At 40.9% G+C, this 23,597-nt stretch overlaps 1 protein-coding gene across 6 annotated transcripts in view; it reads left to right on the top strand.

The window, feature by feature from the left end:
- LOC121019008 (zinc finger protein 677-like) overlaps positions 1-23,597 on the top strand; it is an 85,163-nt gene that overhangs the window by 19,574 nt on the left and 41,992 nt on the right. For 5 of the 6 annotated variants that reach the window (XR_005785375.1, XM_040458192.1, XM_040458190.1 and 2 more), the window contains exons 4-5: positions 6,475-6,534; positions 8,895-8,944. Coding sequence is in view for 5 of the 6 variants with exons in the window: in XM_040458192.1 (XP_040314126.1) it covers positions 6,475-6,534; positions 8,895-8,944 (110 nt within the window). In the remaining variant the exon portion in view is untranslated. Of the gene's footprint in view, positions 1-6,474; positions 6,535-7,199; positions 7,267-8,894; positions 8,945-23,597 lie in introns of those variants that run through there. The other variant, XM_040458194.1, reaches the window with a different exon arrangement.

The raw sequence follows: 23,597 nt of genomic DNA, 5'->3' as shown, positions 1-23,597 counted from the left end.
ATATGTGTATATATATGTATATATATATATATATATATATATAAGCAGATCAGAAACTGTGAACCTGAATCCAAAGGGAGAAAAAAAGAGGACAGTAGAAAGAAAAAGAAGAGAGAAGAGAAGGGAAGGAAAAAAAAGAGAAAAATAATTAAAAACTCAAAAAATAAACAGACTAATATACAAAACCACAGGCCAGTTGTCTGTCAGTGCCTGGGACTGATGGCTTTGCTGGTCTGGAGGAGAGTCCATCTTGCTTGTTCAATGTCAGTCTCATTCCAGTAGATAAGCAGTTACCAGCCACGGAGGGGTGGGGTTTGGTGTAAGCAGGTCCTGCCTCCACTAGGGGCTCTGTCTTGTTCCCTGAAGCCTCACTGTGTTAGTGATAGGGGGATAAATGATAACACCCCAATCTCTCCTCCCTGGACCAGGTGACTCAAACCACACTGTTCAGTGGTTTTGTTTGTTTTTCATGAATTTGATGTAATGGGGCACAAAAATAACGTTACTTTCTATACAAGTTATATGTTGTATTTATTCCAATGGGAAATTAATGAAATGTGAGCACTAAAATATTCCATGCTAGGAAGAATGCCTCCCCCCCCCACCACCACACGTGCATTATTACTGTCTTATGTTTATATCCATGGAGGACCTACTACCTGCCAGGTGCCAGTAATATGGAAATGGGTAAAACACAGTTGAAAATCCCAAAAGAGCCCTCACAGTAAAGTAGATGGTCTGCCTGTCCTGCTTCACAGTTTCCCGTGCCTCCTGGGTGCTGTGCTGGGATTGAAAACCCAACGTCTTAAAGAATCCAGCACCCCACAGATCTGGTTTTAAGGCAGAGCCACTCTGCGCAGCCGACAAAGGGCCGGTGGCTGACACTGGCAGGGTCTTTTGTCCTTGGGGGCAATAAACCCTCTTCCCACAGTACTCGAGGGAAGGGACTTCTCTCTCCCAGTGTTCTCCCAAAATCCCTCCTGCACCTTGGGCCGGCTGCCCTTCATCCCAGGCGCTCACAGCAGCAGCTCTGGTCCAGAGAAAGTCGTGCATGCCTGAAAACTCTCAACTTTAGCTTTAAGGCTGTTTGCAAAATAGAAACTGGTTTCTCCCAACTTTTGGTTCTCCTGCCCCTTGTGCGGGGAGATTTTTCTCTTGTCCAAGTACAATCTCACACTTCCACAGTCTCTCTCTTCCTTTTGTCTCTCTACAGAAGGCGTCCCCTCCCCTCCCCTGCCTATGCTGCCCACAGCTTTATCTATCCCGATTCGCAAACACACACCTCTGTCCTGCTGAGCTGTCTCAGTCCACCTGTGGAGATTATTCTGTCACTCCACCGACTGATTTCCTGGGTGTTCTAAGTGTTCTGACTTCAATACAACTGTGTTTGAGGGAGGAGGGAAATCCCGGTCCCCCTACTTCTCCGCCATCTTGACTACTCCCTCTGGGAATTTTACAGTTTTATGACTCATGAGTTTAGGTGTCTGATCCATTTTGAGCTAATTTTTGTGTATGATGTAAAATAATGAACCAACTACATTTTTTTTTTTCATGTGGATATCCAGTTTTTTCAGATCTTTCATTGAACAGACTGCCTTTCCTCCACTGAGTGCTCTTAATACCCTGGTGGAACATCATTTACTATATACAGAAAAATTTCTGACATCTGTATTCCATTTCGCTGGTCTCTGTCTTTCTTTATGCCAGTACTACACTGTTTTGATTACTTTAGCTTTTAATGAATTTGAAATAAGGAAGTGTGAGACCTTCAACGTGGTTCTTGTTACGTTGTTGCTATGCAGTGTTCCTTGAGATTCCATATGAATCTTAGGATAGGATCATGTACTTCATCAAAAGATTTTATTAGGGATTGTATTGAATCTGTTGATTGCTTTGAAGAGTAGTGACATCTTGGCAATACTAAGTCTTCCAATACATGAACTTGGAATATCTTTGCATTTATTTGTGTCTTCTCCCCAAATTTCTTCAGCAGTGTTTTTAGTAAGAGTGTACAAATCTTTCCTCCTAGGCTAAATTTAAGCTTAATTATTTTATCCCTTTTGATGCTATTGTAAATGGAAATGTTGTCTCAATTGCCTTTTTGGATTGTTCGTGGATAATGTGTAGCAACACAATTGATTTTTGCATGTTGGTTTTCTCTCTTGCAATTTTTCTAGATTCGTTCTTCAGTTCTAGCAGTTATATGTTTTGTGTCTGTGTATGTGTGTGTAATACACAGGATTTTCTACATATAATATCATGCTGGCTGTGAACAGAGGTAATTTTGCTTCTGCTTTTTTTTATTTGAATACCTTTTATCTCTCTTCCTCTTTTTGCAGGGGCGGCTATCTGTTACAGCTAGGACTTCTAGTAGTACGTTTTATAGAAATAGAGCAGGCATCCTTGTGTATATAAACTCTGTGAGTCTACTCACAGGGTTGGAAAAATGCTGCTAATTTAGCTGAATTATTTAAAAGCAAATTAGTGCTGTTAGATGCACTGAATATTGCATGTTTTATAGTAGACTCAGAAGTTACTTTTGTAAGATGAGAGGTCTTAACAAATGTAATGAGTGTGGCAAGGCTTTTAGCAGGGATTTACACCTGTGACTTCATGAGAAAATTCATACTGGAGAAAAGCCATACAAATGTATTGAATGTGGCAAGGCTTTTAGACAATGGTCTGACCTCAGGATTCACCAAAGAATTCGTCCTGGAGAGAAACCTTACAAATGCCACGAGTGTGGCAAAGCCTTTACTCAAGGCTCACCCCTCACCAGTCATCAGATAATCCATACTGGAGAGAGCCTTATAAATGTACTGAATGGGGCAAGGCTTTTAGGTATTGCCTTAAACTCAGGGTTCACCAAATCATTCATATTTACAAATGCAACAAATGTGGCAGTGTTTTAAATTAGTACTCTTCACTGGATATGAGTAAATATCCTGGAGAGAAACCACACACATGTAATGTGTGTGGAAAGGATTTTACCCAAAGATCAAAATTGCAGGAACATACTAGACCATATACCTTATAAATGCAATGAGTGTGGCAAAGCTCTTAGCTTGAGTTCCAAGTATTTTGCAACAAGAGTCCATGTTGAAGGGAAACCATGTAAATGTTTGTGGCAGAGCCATTTTCCATGCCTTACAATGAGATTAGAATATATACCTTTGAGACAAACCACACAAAACTAATGTGCATGCTAAGTCTTTTACCTCAAGATCAAAACTGTGGAACGTCAGAGGATTTATATTGGAGAGCCACCTTACAAATGTAAAGAATATCATAAAATTTCAATAAATTGTCATGCCTTTAGAGAAATGAGAGAATTTATTCAGGGGAAACTATACCAAATATGCTGAATGTGGAAATACCTTTAAAAAACCGTGTATCCTTAGGATTTGACAACAAATTTGTACTGGTGAGAATCCTTGCAAATCCTTACAACTTTGGTAAATATTTTGACCAATTCACAGAACAGACCACACATTAGAAAATCCAGGAATAACTGGATCCAGCTGGAATAACTAAGTCTGTAGGTCTCAGTGATTAATGTGAAATGTTACACACTGCAGAATAATTATGTCACAAAATGTTAAAACATGTATATCACGGGAACAAGGACGTGTGGAAGTAGCTCATGATTTTCTGTGTATAAGATATTTGAGTTTTCTTGAAAAGGCTACATTACTGTTTATGAGTTTCACCCTCAAGTTTGAAATCTGTTGATCTTAAGCCTTCCTTACAGGCCTTTCCTGACGGTCTCTGAGGAGCAGTCATAAGATGAAGGGGCCTACTTCCTTGGGTGTGACCCATTCATATCCATGTTCCCTAAACTACAAGGACATGGAGTTGTCAGATTCAATTTTGTGTGAATGTGCATTGGGGAGGGGCAGAGAATAATGCAAAACCACCATAGAAGTCATCCTGCTTGTTGTGTTCAAGGCATTCTTCTCTAGATGGACGCTTCTTTAGATGAGTTACAGGGACTGACCTTTTCATGAGATGATGGTGATAGTTTGTTTGCTAGGGACGGATTATGTGGTAGAAACAACACAGGGGAAGATAGTAATAGCTGTGCTATACTATCAATGACAAACTGATGGATCATTAATGCCATTCCTTTTTTTTTTTTGGAAAATGAAGGGAGCAGTTATCTGAGAGGGCAGTTGAATCAAAAGAATCAGAACAGTATGTGCATGGTTCATACTTAACCCCTGCCATTACATTTTGCTACTGTTTACTTTGGAATGTATCACAAGTCTCATGTTTTCATTAATGAAGTTTAAATCATTTTTCTCCATAACCCTGAAGGAGTCATGTTCTTTTTCCAACATAGTTTTATCCCATCTCTATAGAGTACTTTGTAACACATAGTAACAAGGTGCCATTAGCTCTCAAGGTTGAAAGAATCTATAATAATTTCCTTCCATGATGGAATTAAAGAATGGACAGTTTGAAGATTATATACTTAACACGTTGCATTTGAGTTGTTCTCTCCACACTGTGCCCCAGGATATTTATGTGGCTATAATAAAAAATGCCACAGCAGTGCAAGTTCAAGACTCTGATTCCCTAAAACCTGCCCCCCAGTCAAGAATCTGCACCATATGATTCTCTTCCTTCATGTGTTTTGTGCCCAAATAAAACCCATGGTTTCTAACATGGTTTAAATAAAGTGAAAATAGGAACATAGTACACATGAAAAATTCAGAAATACAATTTCAGAAATAAGGCTAAAAATAATCGTTTTTAGCTTGGAGCACTAAAGAAGTAATTTAGAATGAACAGTATACAATGGGAGCATTTGTTTCATAGTTAAACTAGAAATTTCACATATTCATTGCCTAGCACATTTTTTGTTAACTTCCACTTGTGGCCGTCCACTGGAACAGATGGAACCCTAACCAAAGTTGGGTTTGGATAACGAGACTGGTGGTGCCATGCACTAAAAGTGTGATGAGAACACATACTGTAATTAAGATTACTAGGGAGAGCACAGACTTCCAAGCTGGTCAAAAAAAAAAAAAAAAAAAAATGGCTTGAGGGAACAGGAAATGGTGAGTGGTTTGGTGTGTTTTGGGTGGTGACTGGGTGGAGCTGGGGGAGGATGCCTTCTGTGGTTTGAACTTCCGGCTGATACCAAAGGAAGGAGCACCAGGCTTTTCTCTCAGCTTGGGCAGGTGGGCAGAACAGATGTGGTGGTGAGGCTTAAAAGGTGTCAGTCATCAGCCACCAAAAAATGGATACTCTTTAGTAATACACTGAATATGTAGTCTTGAAACTCCTGATGTCTTGGTTGGGAAAGACAAACTTTTCTTCATGCTAATTTGTTACATTCCTTTTCCTTCTGTACACCTAGATTCCATTGTATGATGTGCTTGTCAAAATGCTTATAGAATACTATTTAGATAAATTGCCTTAGGATATTTTTATACTAGCTTAATGAAGATGTTTGGAAATGTTTATTAGATCATAAATGTTACTAAACAATTTTATTAGAACAATTTTCCAGAGGATTTTAAAATGTGAATTTCAAAGTATGGTCTTGAACAATTCATTCCATGGCTCATTTTCAACTGTAGTAAAACTTCTTTTTTTTATACAATTTTCCCTTGCCATTATCTTTTCTTTCCACACGTTGTGACCCAGATTATATGTTTCATTTACATTTTTTTCCCAGTTTACACCAAGGGATACATAAGTCAGGGGGTTGTTGGGAGACTCTTGTGACGTGAAAAATGCATATGAGATGGTGACAGGTACAAAGTAGGTGCCAAATCTGAAGAGTTCCTTCAGGTCTTGAGTGAAATAACTTGAAACGTCTTAACTGTAGTAGTTGGCTGTGGTCTGGTGCTTGGAAACCAAGTGTGTGGAGGTTAACGAGCACACAGTGAAGTAAATGAAAAAGTAAATAAAAAATGAAAAATGATGAATAAGAGAGTCCCCGCGATTCCAACCCTGGTGTCTGACAAGGAGATGATGGCCTCAGTTGCCTGGAGGCCATTCTGCCATTTCCCAGTGACTGATTCTTGACTTCAGAGCCACAGGTCCCTGCACTGGAATGTGGGCTCATATTTCTTTTACTTTTTCTTTTCTAAGCAATCATACATGGATTGTTTTTAAGTAGGTTTCATGCCCAGCTCAGAGCCCAATGGACGGCTTCAACTCCTGACCTTGAAATCAAGACCTGAGCTGAGGTCAAAAGTCAGACACCTAACCAACTGAGCCACCCAGGCACCCTGGTATTGTACTTTTAATTTCAGGTTCAAGGGGTAAATTGCTAGTTTATAGAAATGCAGTGGATTTTTGCATGCTTCTGTGTTCTAACACTTTGTAAATTTTCGTTCTTCTAGAAATTTTTGTACGTTCCTTTGTATTTTCTGTATATACCACTTCAAAAATATTCCTGTTGATGCTGTGACAAATTACCACAGCCTGAATGACTTTAACAAATCTATTCTCTTACAGTTCCGGAGGCGAAATGTGTAAAATGGATCCATAGCGCCGTGCTCCGTCTGGATATGCCAGGTCAGATTTTGTTTCCTTACCTTCCCATGTCTGGAGGCCACTTATATCCTCTGCCTCATGGTGGTCCCCTTCCTCCCTCTTTGAAGCCAGCAGGATAGCATCTTCAAACGTGTTTACCTCTGTCATCACTTCACCAACCTTTACATAAGTAACTCTATCTGCATCCTTCTTATAAGTCCGTCGGGACCGTATCGCATTTACCAGATCATCCAGGATAATCGCCCACCTCATGATCTTCACCAGAGCACATCTGCAGACTCCCTTACGACATTCACAGTAACACTCCCATGTGATAGGCACGAGGACGTGGCCATCCTTTGAGATGAGTATGTTATCCAGCCTACCACAACCATGATGGCTTCTGCAAGTAGCTACACTATTTTATCTTCCTTTTCTCTCGTTACCACTTTTGTTTACTCCTCTTCTGTCACTGACTAGAACTTCTGATAACATGTCAAATATCGGTGAGAGTGGACTGGACGTCCTTGCCTTGTTTCCAGTCTCTGAAGAAAAGCATCCAGTCTTTCACCATTAGGGATGAAGTTTGCTGTAAGTTTTTTGCAGGTGTTCTAGTTTTCTAGAACTAGGTGTTCCTAGTTTTCTGAAAGTTGAGATCATAAATAGGTGTTGAATTTTGTCAAATGCTCCTCTGTATCAATTGACAGGATCCTGTGATTTTTCCTGTCCAGCCTGTTAATATGATGGCTCATACTGCTGGAATTTGAAACTGCTTTCTGGGGGCGCCTGGGTGGCGCAGTCGGTTAAGCGTCCGACTTCAGCCAGGTCACGATCTCGCGGTCCGTGAGTTCGAGCCCCGCGTCGGGCTCTGGGCTGATGGCTCAGAACCTGGAGCCTGTTTCCGATTCTGTGTCTCCCTCTCTCTCTGCCCCTCCCCCGTTCATGCTCTGTCTCTCTCTGTCCCAAAAATAAATAAACGTTGGAAAAAAAAAAAAAAATGAAACTGCTTTATGTCCCCCAAATAAACCCATTTGGTCATGGTGCACAATTCTTTCTGTGTATTGCTGACTTCCACTGTTAATAGTTTGCTAAGAATTTTTGCACCTTCATTTGGGATTTCTCTGGTAGTTATCTCCCCCTGCCCCCTTAATGTTTTTGTGTAGTTTTGGTATTACGCTAATACCGGCCTCATACAGTTAGTTGGGTAAAGTATTCACTCTTCTATTTTCTGAGAGAAATTGTGTAGAATTCCTGTTAATTCTTTGTAGGTTTGATAGAATTGTCTAGTGTTGGTGTTGTGACTTTGTTGTACTAATATTTGTTAAGTAGAGTCCTAGATGTCAGATGGTGAGCCACGGTTCAACAAGAGATTGTAAGGGAAAGTGAATAGAGAAGTTAATTACTCACAGATCGTGGGGGAGCTATTCTGCACACCCATGGGGGTCGTGTGAGGAGATTAAGACAAGGCAGGCAGAGATCTTAGGGCAGGACCAAGGGTGAATGCCTTTATTAGGGTCCCTCAATGAAATGCCTTGGGGTTCTGGGCTAAGGCCACAATGGTCAATTCAAACCAAACAGAGTAGGGTTTCGGTAAGCTTTTGGAGGTGTAGGGGGGAGGTATTATCAAAAGGGGACAAGGGGAAGACCCTGGGAGATGGGGAAGAATGCTTATCATAGGGAAGATTGGGAAAGTCCTATCAGGAAAGCACGTTTGCTTCTGTCTCCATGGGCTCTTATCTAGGGTATGTGTTCAAGGGAAGGGCTGGTTATCATTTCGAGGTCCCTACAGTCCAGTCCTCCTGGCTACACAGAATAGATGCTGCGGAACACTTAACACTCACTCTGTGTGCCTGCAGGTTTCTTCTTCAGGAGGGAATTTTCAGATTGCAGACTCACTCTGCAGTTCAAAGGATTCCTACCATTCCTTTCACATGGGTGATTTGTGGTAAGGTGTACGTTTACAGGAATTGGGCCACTTCCCCTAAGTTTTCAAGTATATGTGTGTTTTGTATTAGTCCCTTACTATCTTTTTGATGTCTGCAGGTTCTGGAGTAATATTCCCTGTTTAATTTGTTATGAGTCATTTATATTTTCTCTTATATTTTTTGGTAGTTTTGCTAGTGAATCATGAACTTGATTTTTTTCAGTGAGCCAGCTCTTTGTTTTATTTTCTCTATTGTTTCCTATGTTCAGTTTTACTTATTTTTGTTCTTGCCTTTATTTCCTTCTTTCTGCTTCATTTGTGTTTCTTTTTTTCCCTTCTGATTTCTTGCTGCAACTTAGATTGTTCCTGGATATTTTCCCTCTTTTCTAGTATAAGCATTGAGCATCAATGTCCCTCTTAGTACTGCTTCAGTTGAATCTCACAGATAATGACATGTTGTATTTTCATTTTCACGCAGCCGTATATTTCCCTCAAGTCTTCCTCTTCTTCCTGTGGATTATTTGGAAGGTATGTTGTTTAATTTCCAAGTGTTTGGAGATTTTCCTGTTAACTTTATGTTTTTGTAGTTGGATTCCATTGTGGGCAGTGAACACCCTCTAGGATTCTGTTGTTTTGCATTTGTTGAAAGGTGCCTTAGGACCCACCAGAAGAACTGTCTTGGCATATGTTCTTGAGGGGAAAAAAAAGTGTGTAATCTCCTGTGTTTGGGTGGTGTTATAAAAATGTTGATGAGATCATGTGACTTGATGGTGTTGTAGTGTTCATCAGTGTCCTGCTGACTTTCTGTCATGATTCTATCAATTATTGAGAGAAGTCTCGAGCTGTAATTGTCAATTTGTCTTTTTCTCCTTTCAGTTCTATCATTTGATGGTTAATATATTTTGCAGCTATTCTTTGGTGGATATACACTCAGCATTGCAAAGTCACCTTGTTTGACCCGTCAATCATGTAATTTCCCCCTCTATCCTCAGTAAGTTTATTTTCTCTGAAATTTGTTCTATCTGGTATTAATATAGACATTCCTGCTTTCTATTGATTGAGGTTTACATGGTATAAGTTATACAGTTCTGTAGACTTTGGGGCTCAGATACCTCTTTCATGTATGAAGCTGTATTGTGCATTGTGGGATATTTAGCAGCATCGCTGGCCTGTACCCACTAGATACCAGTAGAACCACCGCAGTGATGACATTAAAAATGTCCCCAGAACTTTGCAAATGCTCCCGAGATGGGGGATGGTTATCCCCCCTGTATATCAATTCCACCAATATAGAGATCAGGAAAGCAAAAGATACTACCATGCCACTTTGTTCTCAGCTGCATTTAACACAGTATTCCAAGAAAGACCTGATGTCAGAAGTGAATGACCTGATTTGCAAGTAGGATTTAAGGACGTAACTGTGCCTCATCTCTAGCGGGTAAAACTGACCATTAATAAATCCTTTGAGGTCAAGGGCAAGTTAAAATTCAAAATCATGGCAAAGTCTACATGACAGACATGGCCCTAATTAATGCCCTATGAAGTTACCTGCCGTTGACTACAGTAGGTCCTGTGGGTTGGTTCTCTTGGACAGCATGGCTTAGTGAACGGAAAGCACAGGTGTGGCTCTATTAGAGGGGCCCGAGAGGCTCAATGACCCGGAAATAAATACGAAGAGCATGGCATGTCTAGCTAAATATGGTGGGTGTAGCTAATAGATGTAGCTGTTTGGTATCACATAAAGTGCTATTTAAAAATACTGTGCTGTCCACGATGCGCCAAGTTTGCACGAGAAGGAAACTGTGATCATGCCGTAATGTTTGGTGATGTACATTATGATGGCAAGGAGGTCACTGGGGAAAACGGCTGGTTGTGCAAGGAAGACAGGGTTTCTGACACTTTAGCAAATGTAACTACATGAAGTCAAGAACGGTGAAACACAAAGGACTGGAAAGCTATTCTCAGGGGAAAAGTAGGAACCTAAGAAAAGATCCTTCCTCAGTCCTGCCCCTCCCTGTTTGCTGTGGACCAGAGACTGCTGGGTCCCTCCTTTCCTTTTCTTTTCGGAATGGGAGGGTTTATTGAGTTTTTTTCTGTTCCACCATAATGTGTTAGGAGTGAGGACTCCACGTCAGGCTCTCAACCAAGAGGAATCTCACGAGACTGTTGCAAGACCCTCCCATGTGACTGTAGTCATGTTTGGGTAGAAATTTTTTCTTTCGGGACAAACCTAAGTGTATTTTGTGTGAAATACAAAGAAGGGATAAATGATTCCTGATAGAAGTTGTACTATGGTACATTGTAATATTTCCAATTAATTATCACCCTCTTGTGAGATTATATGTCTCTGCTCTTTGATATCAAGCTTGGCCACATGACTTATGCAACCCTTCTTCTTTTTGAGGGGACTACACGTCCTTCCCAATTTATAGCCACCTTGACTAATGCGGTGTGAGTAGAATGGCATATTTTAAGTGTAAACAGAAGCTTTCAAAGCTTTGTTTGCTCCTTCTCTTCTCTCTGGCGCAAGAATAGTTATAACCACATAGACTGAAGTTCTGTCCTGAATCCCAGACTCAAATGACAGAACCAAGCAAGAGGTGACTAATGATAGAAGTGATATGAGGAAGAAATAAATGTTTGTTCTGATGAACCCAAGAGAATTCAGGGATATTTGCTACCATAGAAAACCCTTCTAGAAAGCTGACTGGTACTTTGTGACCTTTTCTTTTCTCCTTACCCATCTTAACTACCCAAAGTCATTGTCTCCAGTAATTGTACCACCTTTGAAATCATGTTTTCACTTACTCCCTCCCTATATTACTACCCTCATATCTGCCGTTTTATATTCTCTACTTCCATTAAAATATCCATTTATTTTTAATTTTATTGTTTTAATTTTGTAAGTTTATTTATTTCGTGAGAGAGCTCATGCACGCGTGGGGTAGGGGCAGAGACAGAGAGAGGGAGAGACAAATTTAAGGGAGCTCCGTGCTCTGTTCAACCGACTCTGCCACCCAGGTGCCCCCATTTATTTTAATGCATCTAGAAATCTATTGCCCTTTACAATCCAACTACCCTCAGTGGACTATGTGTTCTCAGTTACAACATTTTCAACTGGTTTATCGCAATCAAATATTTATAGATAACCTCAAGAACCTTGCTGTCTTCACCGTCCTGCTTCACCTAAGTAGGCCTCAGAACTGCATGAGCTCACTTAGGAGGAGGTTCTCACTCCTTGGCAAACACCCAAAGGAAACAAACAAACAAAAAGGAAGAGTCTTTGGCTTAGGTGTTCTGTGGCTAGCCCTTTTCCAAGGACGTGGTCTTCAGTTTCTCCCGCTGTGGTGGCAAATCATGAATGTTCTGATTTCATTTTCATTCACTTCAGGCTACATTCTCATTTCTTTCTCTACGTCTTCTTTGTGCCAGGGTTAGTCACAAGGAGGTCATTGTTTTCCAAGTATTTGTGGATTTTCCAGAGGCTTTTCTATTAGTGATTTCTATCATAATTCCATGGTGGTCATACACATATTTTGTGTGATGTGAATCCTTTTAAAATTTAGCGAGACAAGTTTGATGGGCCAGAATATGGTTTCTGTTGGTAAAGTACTGTGTGCACTTTTAAAGATTGTGTTTAATTCCCTGGTTAGGTGGAGCATTCTTATGAATGAAAAAAATCAGTATTTCTCCTGTGTGGGAAGAAGTCTGTTTTTTCCCCTACTGTGTGCTTCTATCCTGTCTCCCTCACTACTCACACAGAAGACTTCACTTCTGACACTTCTGGTCACAAATACGTGGAGGGTTTCCCCCACCAACAAGCAGTCTCCGACACCAGCTGGTTTCCTACCATTCACCTCAACTGTGACTCCCTCTCCCTGGATGCCCCTCCACACACTCCAGCCGCCCCGCAAGTCCAGGCTGACTCACGTGCTTCTGCAAACTGGTCTAGATCAGAGGTGCCAACAACCCCCTCATTGTCTTTGACTAGCCTGCTAGAACCCCTCACAGAACTCGGCGAAACACATTTACCAGTTTATTACAGGCTATGATACAGGATACGGATGGACAGTCAGATGAAGAGACACACGGGATGAGGTCTGGGAAGGTCCTCAGTGCAGAAGCTTCTGTCTCCTTGGAGTTGGGGTGTGTCACCTCCTGGAGGGGCGGTGTTCGCCAGCCTGAAATCTCTCTGAATCTCCAGCCATTGGGCTTTTGAGGAGACTTCCTCATATATGCATGACCAGTCATTAACTCCATTTCCAGCCCCTGTCCTCTCTCTGGAGGATGAGGGGATAAGGCTCAAAATCACCATCCTTCCGGTGAGCAGCCCCACCCAAAGAGCCCACACAGGAGAGGCCTCATTATAACAAAAGATGCTGCTGTTACCCTCATCACTTAGGAAATACAAGGACGTTAGGGGTTCCATGTAGAAGCCAGGAGCAGAGAACAATACATACTTTTTCTTTTATCTCACAGCTCTGTAAATGTTAATTGGAGCAGTTTCCTTGATAGTCATGTTACAGTCGCCGAGGTACTGATTTTGTACTTGTTCTATTATGGAGAGAAGGGACATGGAGATCTCTGACTGTCATTGTTGATTGGTCTGTCCTTGCATTCCTGTCCGTTTTCTCAGGGGTTGTGAAGTTCTGTTGCCACGTGTATGGTTTAGGATTCTCATGTCATTCTGGGGAATGTATCCCTTTATGACTATGAAATAGATTTCATTATCCCTGGTCATACAATTTGCTCTTTAATTAACTTTAATCTGATATAGCTGCTCTATAATAATAATATAATAATGACGCCCGAGAGGCCCTTCCCTTGGCAGGAGTCATAAGTTCACAGTGTCAGTGAGTACCATCACCCCCGCCCCACACAGGATGCATCATAACAAAAGTAGTCCCCATTCCCTGCTTTCTGTACCCATTTTCAGAACTTGAGAAGCCTACCCTGCTCTCCCGAGAAAGCATCATTATGTAATAAACATTCTCCTTACACTTCAGCGCATGCAGTCATCATTCTTGACATCTGACATCCTGTTCCAGTGCAGTGAGCACAAATGCAAATGATCATAAATGTTTTAGAGGGTAAATATGAGATTTCTAGTTATCAAAATTCCCATTGTGTATATTCATTCTTTTTTTTTTTTAATTAAATTATTTATTTTTGAGAGAGAGACAGAGCATAAGCAGGGAAGGGGCAGAGAGAGAGGGAGACATGGAATCTGAAGCAGGCCCCAGGCTCTCAGTTGTCAGCACGGAGCCCGATGTGGGGCTCAAACTCACAGACTGTGAGATCTTGACCTGAGCTGAAGTCGGACGCTCAGCCAATTGAACCACCCAGGCTCCCCGTGTATGTTCATTCTTGAGAGTAAACTCATGAAGACTTATCTTTTCAAATTATTCCCTGAGCACTCCAGTGAAAATGTAGTTTGCGTTTTCTTTATGCTTCTGAAATTTTCTTTTAGTTCCTAATTCTTTTCATATGCCTACTACTTTTCTGTTGTCATTTAATGTAACGGTGCAACACATGGGTCTCATTGCCGCACAAAAGGCATGCCAAAATATGATCATATGGTGTATATTTATGAATGGCGAGGCAGGTTGTAGAGGGTGAGAGTTTGAAATTGCATTATTATGGTATTTTCATTATAGCCAGAAAAATAATCTGGGATATACTGTGGAGTGCGTGACTCTCAAACACATTCAGGTTATGAATATGTATTTCCAAAATTGTAAGTTTGAATCTAACATGGAAGAAAATTGTTATGGATGACATTCAACCTGGAGAGTCCAAGAATATATTACTAGTATCATTATGAAATGCCCCAGTGAGCTGGGATGCACCTGGGCTAGTAAAAGGCAGATGGGGGAGCCTGGGTGGCTCAGTAGTTTAAGTGTCCTACTTCGACTCAGATCATGATCTCCTGGTTCGTGGGTTTGAGCCCTGCGTTGGGCTTTGTGCTGACAGCTAGAGCCTGGAGCCTATTTCAGATTCTGTGTCTCCCTCTCTCTCTGCCCCTTCCCCACTCACACTACCTCTCTCCCTCTCAAAAAATAAACATTAAAAAAAAAAAAGGCACATGATTCATTTAGGGTTACACAAAAGCTTACATTTCACTTACTTAGATAAGAGAAACTGGGTATCCTAAATAAAATGATATAAATATGCAATTTCTGTGGCCAAATTTGAAAACTTCACAAGTATAATACTGTTGGGTTTATTTTTTTTTTTGCTTTTGTTTTTGAGAGCACAGGTAGGTGAGAGGGGCAGAGAGAGACAGAATCTTAAACAGGCTCCACACTCTGTGGAAACCTAACACAAAGATTGATCCCACGACCCTGAGCCAAAATTGAGTTGGAATCTCACCATACTGAGCCACCCAGGCACCCCTACTTTGGTTCTTTGTTCTGTTTTGTTGTTTTTTTAATCTGTAATTTACTGTCAAATTGGTTTCTATACAGTACCCAGTGCTCATCCCAACAGGTGCCCTCCTCCTCAATGCCCATCACGCATCCTCCCCTCCCTCCCACTCCCCATCAACCCTCAGTTTATTCTCAGTATTTAAGAGTCTCTTATAGTTTGTTTCTTCCCTCTCTGTGACTTTCTTTTTCCCCTTCCCCTCCCCCCTGGTCTTCTGGTAAGTTTCTCAGGTTCCATATATTAGTGAAAACATATGTTATCTATCTTTCTCTGCCTGACTTATTTCACTTAGCATAATACTCTCCAGTTCCATCCACGTTGCTACAAATGGCCAGATTTCATCCTTTCTCTTTGCCAAGTAGGATCCATTGTATATGTAAACCACATCTTCTTTATCCATTCATCAGTTGATGGACATTTAGGCTCTTTCCATAATTTGGCTATTGTTGAAAGTGCTGCTATAAACATTGGGGTACAAGTGCACCTATGCATCAGCACTCCTGTATCCCTTGGGTAAATTCCTAGGAGTGCTATTGCTGGGTCATAGGGTAGATCTATTTTTAATTTTTTGAGGAACTTCCACAGTTTTCCAGAGCGGCTGCACCAGTTTGCATTTCCACCAACAGTGCAAGAGGGTTCCCATTTCTCCACATCCTCTCCAGCATCCATAGTCTCCTGATTTGTTCATTTTAGCAACTCTTACTGGTGTGAGGTCGTATCTCATTGTGGTTTTGATTTGTATTTCCCTGATGAGGAGTGACGTTGAGCATCTTTTCATGTGCCTCTTGGCCATCTGGATGTCTCCTTTAGAGAAGTGTCTATTCATGTCTTCTGCCCATTTCTTCACTGGATTATTTGTTTTTCGGGTGTGGAGTTTGGTGAGTTCTTTAAAGGTTTTGGATACTAGCCCTTTGTCCAATATGTCATTTGCAAATGTCTTTTCCCATTCCATTGGTTGCCTTTTAGTTTTGTGATTGTTTCCTTTGCAGTGCAGAAGCTTTTTATCTTGATGAGGTCCCAGTACTTCATTTTTGCTTTTAATTCCCTTGCCTTTGGAAATGTGTCAAGTAAGAAATTGCTGCGGCTGAGGTCAGAGATGTTTTTTTCCTGCTTTCTCCTCTAGGGTTTTGATGGTTTCCTATCTCACATTCAGGTCCTTTTTCCATTCTGAGTTTCTTTTTGTGTATGGTGTAAGAAAGTGGTCTAGTTTCATTCTGCATGTTGGTGTCCAGTTCTCCCAGCACCATTTGTTAAAGAGACTGTCTTTTTTCCATTGTATATTGTTTCCTGCTTTGTCAAAGATTAGTTGGCCATCCGTTTGTGGGCCTAATTCTGGGGTTTCTATTCTATTCCATTGGTCTATGTGTCTGTTTTTGTGCCAATACCATGCTGTCTTGATGATTATAGCTTTGTAGTAGAGGCTAAAGTCTGGGATTTTGATGCCTCCCGCTTTGGTCTTCTTCTTCAATATTACTTTGGCTATTTGGGGTCTTTGTGGTTCCATTCAAATTTTAGGATAGCTTGTTCTAGCTTCAAGAAGAATCCTGGTGCAATTTTGATTGGGATTGCGTTGAATGTGTAGATTGCTTTGGGTAGTATTGACATTTTAACAATATTTATTCTTCCAATCCATGAGCACAGAATGTTTTTCCATTTCTTTATCCCTTCTTCAATTTCCTTCATCAGCTTTCTATAGTTTTCAGCGTACAGATCTTTTCCATCTTTGATTAGGTTTATTCCTAGGTATTTATGATTCTTGGTGCAGTTGTGAATGAGATACATTTCTTTATTTGTCTTTCACTTGCTTTATTGTTAGTGTATAAAAATGTAGGTGATTTCTGTACATTAATTTTGTATCCTGAGACTTTGCTGAATTCTTGTATCTGTTCTAGCAGACTTTTGGTGGAGTCTATCAGGTTTTCCATGTTTAGTATCATGTCCTCTTCAAAAAGTGAAAGCTTGACTTCATCTCTGCCAATTTTGATTTCATTTGATTTCATTTCTGCCTTTTATTTCATTATGTTGTCTGATTGCTGATGCTAGAACTTCCAACAGTATGTTAAACAATAGTGGTGAGAGTGGACATCCCTATCATGTTCCTGATCTCAAGGGGAACGCTCTCAGTTTTTCCCTGTTGAAGATGATATTAGCTGTGGGCTTTTCATAAATGGCTTTTATGATGTTTAAGTATGTTCCTTCTATCCCGACTTTCTTGAGGGTTTTTATTAAGAAAGGATGCTGAATTTTGTCAAATGCTTTTTTTCTGCATTGATTGACAGGATCATGTGGTTCTTATCTTTTATTAATGTGATGTATCACATGGACTGAGGTGAGAATATTGAACCAGCCCTGCAGCATAGGAATGAATCCCACTTGGTCATGGTGAATAATTCTTTTTATATGCTGTTGAATTTGATTTGCTAGTATCTTATTGAGAATTTTTACATCCATATTCATCAGGGATATTGGCCTGTAGTTCTCTTTTTTTGCTAGGTCTCTGTCTGGTTTGGGAATCAAAGTAATACTGGCTTCATAGAGTGAGTCTGGGAGTTTTCCTTCACTTTATATTTTTTGGAACAGCTTGAGAAGGATAGGTATTATCTCTGCTTTAAATTTCTGGGAGAATGCCCCAGGGAAGCCATCTGGTCCTGGACTCTTATTTGTTGGGAGATTTTTGATAACTGATTCAATTTCTTAACTGGTTATGGCTCTGTTCAAATTTTCTATTTCTTCCTGCTTGAGTTTTTGAAGTGTGTGGCTCTTAGGAATCTGTCCATTTCTTCCAGGTTGTCCAGTGTGTTGGCATATAATTTTTCATAGTATTCCCTGATAATTGCTTGTCTTTCTGAGGGATTGGTTGTAATACTTCCATTTTCATTCATGATTTTATCTACTTGGGTCCTCTCTCTCTTCTTTTTGAGAAGCCTGGCTAGAGGTTTATCAATTTTGTTTATTTTTTCAAAGCACCAACTCGTGGTTTCATTGATCTGCTCTACTGTTTTTTTTATATTCTATATTGTTTATTTCTGCTCTGATCTTTATTATTTCTCTTCTTCTGCTGGTTTTGGGGTGTCTTTGCTGTTCTGTTTCTAGTTCCTTTAGGTGTGCTGTTAGGTTTTGTATTTGGGATTTTTCTTGTTTCTTGAGATAGGCCTGGATTGCAATGTATTTTCCCCTCAGGACTGCCTTCGCTGCATCCCAAAGCGTTTGGATTGTTGTATTTTCATTTTCATTTGTTTCCATATGTTTTCAAATTTCTTCTCTAATTGCCTGGTTGACCCATTCATTCTTTAGTAGGGTGTTCTTTAATCTCCATGTTTTTGGAGGTTTTCCAGACTTTTTCCTGTGGTTGATTTAAAGTTTCATAGCATTGTGGTCTGAAAGTGTGCATGGTATGATCTCAATTCTTTTATACTTATTAAAGGCTGTTTTGTGATCCAGTATGTGATCTATCTTGGAGAATGTTCCATGTGCACTCAGGAAGAAAGTATATTCTGTTGCTTTGGGATGCAGAGTTCTAAATATATCTGTCAATTCCATCTGGTCCAATATATCATTCAGAGCACTCGTTTCTTTATTGATTCTCTGTCTAGATGATCTATCCATTACTGTAAGTGGAGTATTAAAGTCTCCTGCAGTTACCACATTCTTATCAATAAGGTTGCTTATGTTTGTGATTAATTGTTTTGTATATTTGGATGCTCCTGAATTCGGTGCATAGACATTTATAATTGTTAGCTCATTCTGATGGATAGACCCTGTAGTTATATAATGCCCTTCTCCATCTCTTGTTACAGCCTTTAATTTAAAGTCTAGTTTGTCTGATATAAGTATGGCTACTCCAGCTTTCTTTTGACTTCCAGTAGCATGATAGATAGTTCTCCATCCCCTCCCTTTCATTCTGTAGGTGTCCTCAGGTCTAAAATGAGTCTCTTGTAGACAGCAAATAGATGGGTCTTGTTTTTTTTATCCATTCTGATACCCTGCGTCTTTTGATTAGAGCATTTAGTCCATTTACATTCCATGTTATTATTGAAAGATACGGGCTTAGTCATTGTGATGTCTGTAGGTTTCATGCTTGCAGCGGTGTCTCTGGTACTTTGTGGTCCTTGCAACATTTCACTCACAGAATCCCCCTTAGGATCTCTTGTAGGGCTGGTTTATTGGTGATGAATTCCTTCAGTTTTTGTTTGTTTGAGAAAACCTTTATATCTCCTTCTATTCTAAATGACAGACTTACTGAGTAAAGGATTCTTGGCTGCAAATGTTTCCTGTTCATCACATTGAAGATTTCCTGCCATTCCTTTCTGGTCTGCCAAGTTTCAGTAGATAGGTCTGCTACTACCCTTATGTGTCAGCCTTTGTATGTTAAGGCCCGTTTATCCCTAGCTGCTTTCAGAATTCTGTTTTTCCTTGTATTTTGCCAGTTTCACTATGATATGTCCTGCAGAAGATCGATTCAAGTTACATCTGAAGGGAGTTCTCTGTGCCTCTTGGATTTCAATGCCTGTTTCCTTCCCCAAATCGGGGAAGTTCTCAGCTATGATTTGTTCAAGTACACCTTCAGCCCCTTTCTCTTCTTCTTCTGGAATTCCTATGATACAGTTATTGTTCTGTTTGATTGCATCACTTAGTTCTCTAATTCTCCCCTCATATTCCTGGATTTTTTCTCTCTCCTTTTCTCAGCTTCTTTTTTCATAATTTTATCTTCTAATTCACCTATTCTCCCCCCTTCCCTTCAGTCTGCACTGTGGCCACCTCCATTTTATTTTGCACCTCATTTATAGCATTTTTTAATTCATCATGACTATTTTTTAGTCTCTTGATCTCTGTAGCAATAGATTCTCTGCTGTCCTCTATTATTTTTTTCACGTCCAGCAGTTAATTTTATGACTATTATTCTAAATTCTTGTTCAGTTATATTTCTTAAATCATTTTTGATCAATTCATTAGCTGGCACTACTTCCTGGAATATCTTTTTAGAATTCTCCCGTTTTGTCATTTTGGCTAGTTTTCTGTCCCTTATGCATTTTAAAAGCTTGGTGTGTGCTCTGCACCTATGAGCACTGCTGTATTAAAGTAGGGTCCTACACTGCCCAGGGCCTGGCCCTTCAGGCGGTGTTTTTTCAGAGGTTGTTACTTGCTGTCTGTTGTGACTTTGGTTATTTTATTGCCCTACTCCTAGAGATATTTTGGACCCTCCGCCAGTTGTGCTTTGATTTGTTCCTGGGAGTAGCCCTGTAAAGGAAAACAGATAGACAAACAGGAGACAAAAACATACAAAGACACAAACAAAAAGCACAAACAAAAAACTAAAGACTAAAACCAAAAAACCCCAAAACACCGACTACAAGTAAAGAAGACGGTGGAGGCGGTGCTGATGGAAGAGCACATACAAAGAGAGAAATGACAGGGGGAAGGGGGAGAAAAAATAAACATTGACTAGGCAGAGAGACTAAAAGGCTTAATCATGAGAGAAAGGAAAATAAAGGAGGGGTGGCAAACGAAACGAAGATAAAGTTACTCAGAGAAACTATTTGGCTTGATTATTCCAGAGAAGGAGAAAGGAGTGTAAAGAAGGTGTAGAACATGTATCAAGACAATGGATTAAATATGTCTGTTTAGACAAACCAATAACCAGAGTAAGCAGCCTAGGGGAGGGAAGAGATAAGGAGGAGAAATGGTTGGGGGGGTGGGGAGGGGAGAATATTTCTATATATCCAGAATTGACCTAGAGTGAATACAGGCAATGCTACAGCGCTTGTCAGGAGGAGCTGTCCACAGGGCCTGTGCCGCTCTGGTGGATATGCAGTTACCCAGTGAGAAGGGGCGTGGTTTGGTGTAGTCTGGACCCACCTCCCCTGTGGGCGGGGGAGTGATCCCTGAGGCCCCGTCTTGGTGGTGGTGGTGGCAGTGGGGAGGAATGGTGATCCCCCAGTCTCTTCCTCAGGGAGCCAGACCCAGCGGACTCTGTTTGAGTCGTCCTCACTGTGCCCCGGGCGCAGATGGGGTGGTCCTTCTCACTCCGCCAACTCCCCTGACCCTGCGCTTGGCTAGGATTCAAAGTCCTGCTGTGTGTGTGCTCTGGCACTGGGGAAGCGCCTCTCAGTGCGCAGGGTATGTGGTTCCATCTGGCTTTGTCTGTGACGCTGCACTTCCGGGAGGACCACCTTCTCCACCTGCGGACTGAGCCGCTGCCCTCGCTACCCGCGCTGTGGCAGACGCAGGCAGACTTTGTCTCTTCTCACAGCACTCCAGGGAGATGGCTGCCTTTTCCTACTGCAGACTGTACCCTCGGCCCAGCCACTGAGCCCCAGGGGTGGCAGACGCAGGCAGGCTTTGTACTATCCCGCAGCCCTCCAGGGAGGGAACCACTTTCTCCAACTGGGGACTGAGCCCATGACCTACCACCGCACCCAGGCCTGGCTCCCCTCCTCCTCAGGTGCACGAATAGGGAGCCGGCCCTAGTCAGTAGAAAGCCCCACAGTTAGAGATCGGGTCCCAATTAGTCTCAGTCCAAGGTCTTTCTCCTGTCCAGATATGGACCTACACTTCATTAGCCGCGCGCTCTCTTCCCTTTGTCTCTCCGCAGAAGGGGGTCCTTCCCCTCTATGCCCACGTGGCCTTTTTTTTATCTCCCCCAGTTCACAGTCATTCACTTATCTTTTTTCCAGTTTTCCCATTTTCTTCCTAGTAAATTCAGTCTCTTTTCCTCCCAGGCTCTAGTGTTCAAAGTCCTTTGACTTCTGCACTTCTTTGTTTGAGAGATGCAGGAAGTATGGATCCCCCTACTTCTCCTCCACGTTAGCCCCTCCTCTCTCCCCTACTTTGGTTCTTTTGATTAAAAGGTCCTCTAGACTTTTCAGTTTCCAAAAATAAGACTAATTTTTTGCTCATCGATGATATACAACAGCAGTTACCTTTCACAAGAGGGAAAGACCATCATTCCTCTTCCATTTTCCCTACCACATATACCATGTTTAGTAACCCATCACTCTCACATGAAAATCTCATTCTTTCAGTGTCCCGACCTACTGTTTCATGACCATCTATCTGATAGAGTAATCCTTGCCTCTAATAAAATGAACAAAGGCTCTTAATGATACCATTGAATCCAGAGAAGTGCCTATGACCACAGAAAACATGGCAATTTAGATAATAGCTTTATATCTATTCACTGCCACTCCCCATGCTCTCAAATTTATACTGTATCTTAAAATTAGCATCCTAGTTTTTCCAGGTTATAGAGTATGAGTAAGCACCACCTACCTAATCAATTAGGTTCCTTTCACCTTACCATTTCTTTCTGAGACCACTGTGGTTGACAAGTGAAACACATGTAATGAAAGTGTAACATCCATGGACTCCAAACTTGAGGCTTTAAGTCCTCAATAATACTGTAGCCTCAAGGAATATCAAATTGAGAGAGAGAAAGAGAGCGTGAGTGGGGGAGGGGCACAGAGGGAGAACCAGAATCCAAAGCAGGTTCCAGGCTCTCAGCTGTCAGCACATAGCCTGACGCGGGGCTCAAACCCATGAACTCTGAGATCATGACCTGAGCTGAAGTCAGACGCTTAACTGACAAAACCACCCAGGTGCCCCAAGAATAGCAAATGTAGTAAAAAAAAATTATAGGGGTGCGTAGCTGGCTCAGTCAGAAAAGCATGTGACTCTTGATTGTGTGGTTGTGAGTTTGAGTCCCATGATGCATGTAGAGAAGAAAATAAAATCTTTCAAAGAGATTTAAACAGAAGATGATTAGGTCTTTCCAGATATACTTGTTGCATTGACACACTTCATCTCATGAATTTAAATAATTTTAATTTTCTGTGGAATTTAACACCTAAGATTGATTAATGCTCAAAATAAACCTAGTTCCCCCTAGTATGAATTTTCTTATGGTAGTCCACTGAGAGAATTGGCTGAATAAATTATCACTTTCATTACATTTGTAATGTTTCTGTCCAGTATGAATTGTTGTAAATTCTTTCAGGACCAAAAGTTGTACATTTTTTTTTTATTATTATTGGAAGTCTGTACCTCTTAATCCCATTCACTTATTTTTACCCTCCACCCCAAAGTTGTACACTTTTATAAAGCTGATCACACTCATTACATTTGTAAGGTTTCTCCCTAGAAAAAATTATGTTCCCCAAGGTATAACCTTGTATAAGCCTTGCCATACATTCCATTTGTATGGTTCGGAGATTTATATTCTGATACCAGGTGAGGGGAGAGCCATGGTTACAAGTTTTGCCACGTACATTAGTTTCATATGTTAACTCTCCTTGATGGAATCTGTGATGCTGAGTACAGCTTGAACACTTGCTCACTTTATTTGCAAGTTTTCTTTCTACCATGAGTTCTTTGATGACCCCAAAGCTGAAGCTTTGAATAAATGCACCACCACACATATTAGGTTTACTGTGTTTCTTTTCATGATGTGTTTTCTGATGCCTCATAAGTTTTGCATTTGGGCAAAAGCTTTGCCACACTCATTACATTTATAAGGTTTCTCTCCAGTATGGATTTTCTTATGCTGAGTAAGATGTGATCATTCCACTAGAGGCTTTGCTACACTCATAACATTTGTTTCTCTCCAATATGCATTCTCTCATGACACCAAAGGTCTGAATGTTTGATATAAGCCTTATCACATTTATTACATTTATAAGGTTTTTCTCTCGTATGAATTCTTTGATGTCTCGTAAGGCTTGAACTTCGGATAAAATCCTTGTCACACACATTACATTTG

This window comes from Herpailurus yagouaroundi, unplaced genomic scaffold, assembly GCF_014898765.1.
Source record: "Herpailurus yagouaroundi ecotype Mexico unplaced genomic scaffold, PumYag 220, whole genome shotgun sequence".
Taxonomy (NCBI): domain Eukaryota; kingdom Metazoa; phylum Chordata; class Mammalia; order Carnivora; family Felidae; genus Herpailurus; species Herpailurus yagouaroundi.
The sequence above is the reverse complement of the archived record's forward strand: the minus strand, read 5'-3'. Positions and strand labels throughout refer to the sequence as shown.